The sequence below is a fragment of the Gavialis gangeticus genome, unplaced genomic scaffold (assembly GCF_001723915.1).
Source record: "Gavialis gangeticus isolate Ggan-Ray unplaced genomic scaffold, GavGan_comp1, whole genome shotgun sequence".
Taxonomy (NCBI): Eukaryota; Metazoa; Chordata; order Crocodylia; family Gavialidae; genus Gavialis; species Gavialis gangeticus.
The window spans coordinates 78913187-78914003 of record NW_017728992.1 but is presented as its reverse complement, the minus strand read 5'-3'; the positions used below and the strand labels follow the sequence as shown (position 1 = coordinate 78914003).

Here is an 817-nt window from a genome sequence, read left to right as displayed (position 1 = left end):
TTCAAAGATACAAAGGACAATTTCTTCATGAACCAACATGGTGCTTACTGTCCATAAAGGAAATAGTTAAGGAATTTTTGTTGCAAATAAATGTTGATCTATTGTTACTTAAAATGACATAGATGCAGAAAAAAGCAACTAAAACCAAGAAAGAGGTGGCAATACCAGAATATGTGGATTTCAGATTTAATCTATTTTTACTGAAATCAAACAAGTCTGCTCATCAATATCACTAGGAGTAGAATTAGGCTCTAGATTTTGTGTGAAACTGAAATCTAATAAGCTAACAACCCATGGAAGTATTCTCTACCATCAGCTGAGATACGATCCTTTTCATTGAAAAAAAAAAGACCAAACAAACAAAAACACAAGATAGCAATCCTGAATCATAAAAAGTCTGGACAACCAAGCAACGAAGTTGCAAAGCTAATTAATTGTGAAGGAAAGCTAAACATCATTTATATTAACTTTTAAAATAGAGATGCAATGGCTTACACTTGTGCTTCGGTTTCATAGTTCACAAGCTGCAACACATTATCAATCCCATGGTACCAGGACAGATTCCAAGCCATCTTCAGCATGTCTGATACAGGGTTGAAGTTCAAGCATTCAACAGATATTGGCAAGACAAGAATGTTTGGGCTAACAGCATGATGAGTAGTTACTATAACTGGAACGTGATACCTTTAGAGAAATTCAGAAAGTCACATTCTTATTACTTAACAGATAAATTAAACTTCAAATGAATTCTTTCTACAAAACATTTTCTGCCATCACAGCCACAACACTCCATCCCTATAAGTTCACTAAGGCCTCC

The 817-nt window shown here is 34.5% G+C and overlaps 1 protein-coding gene across 2 annotated transcripts in view; it reads right to left on the bottom strand.

Moving 5' to 3' along the window:
- The window catches only part of RTTN (rotatin), a 181680-nt gene that overhangs the window by 94052 nt on the left and 86811 nt on the right, over positions 1-817 (bottom strand). For both annotated transcript variants that reach the window (XM_019524619.1, XM_019524626.1), the window contains exon 24: positions 496-684. In XM_019524619.1, coding sequence (XP_019380164.1) covers positions 496-684 — 189 coding nt within the window. The remainder of the gene's footprint in view (positions 1-495; positions 685-817) is intronic.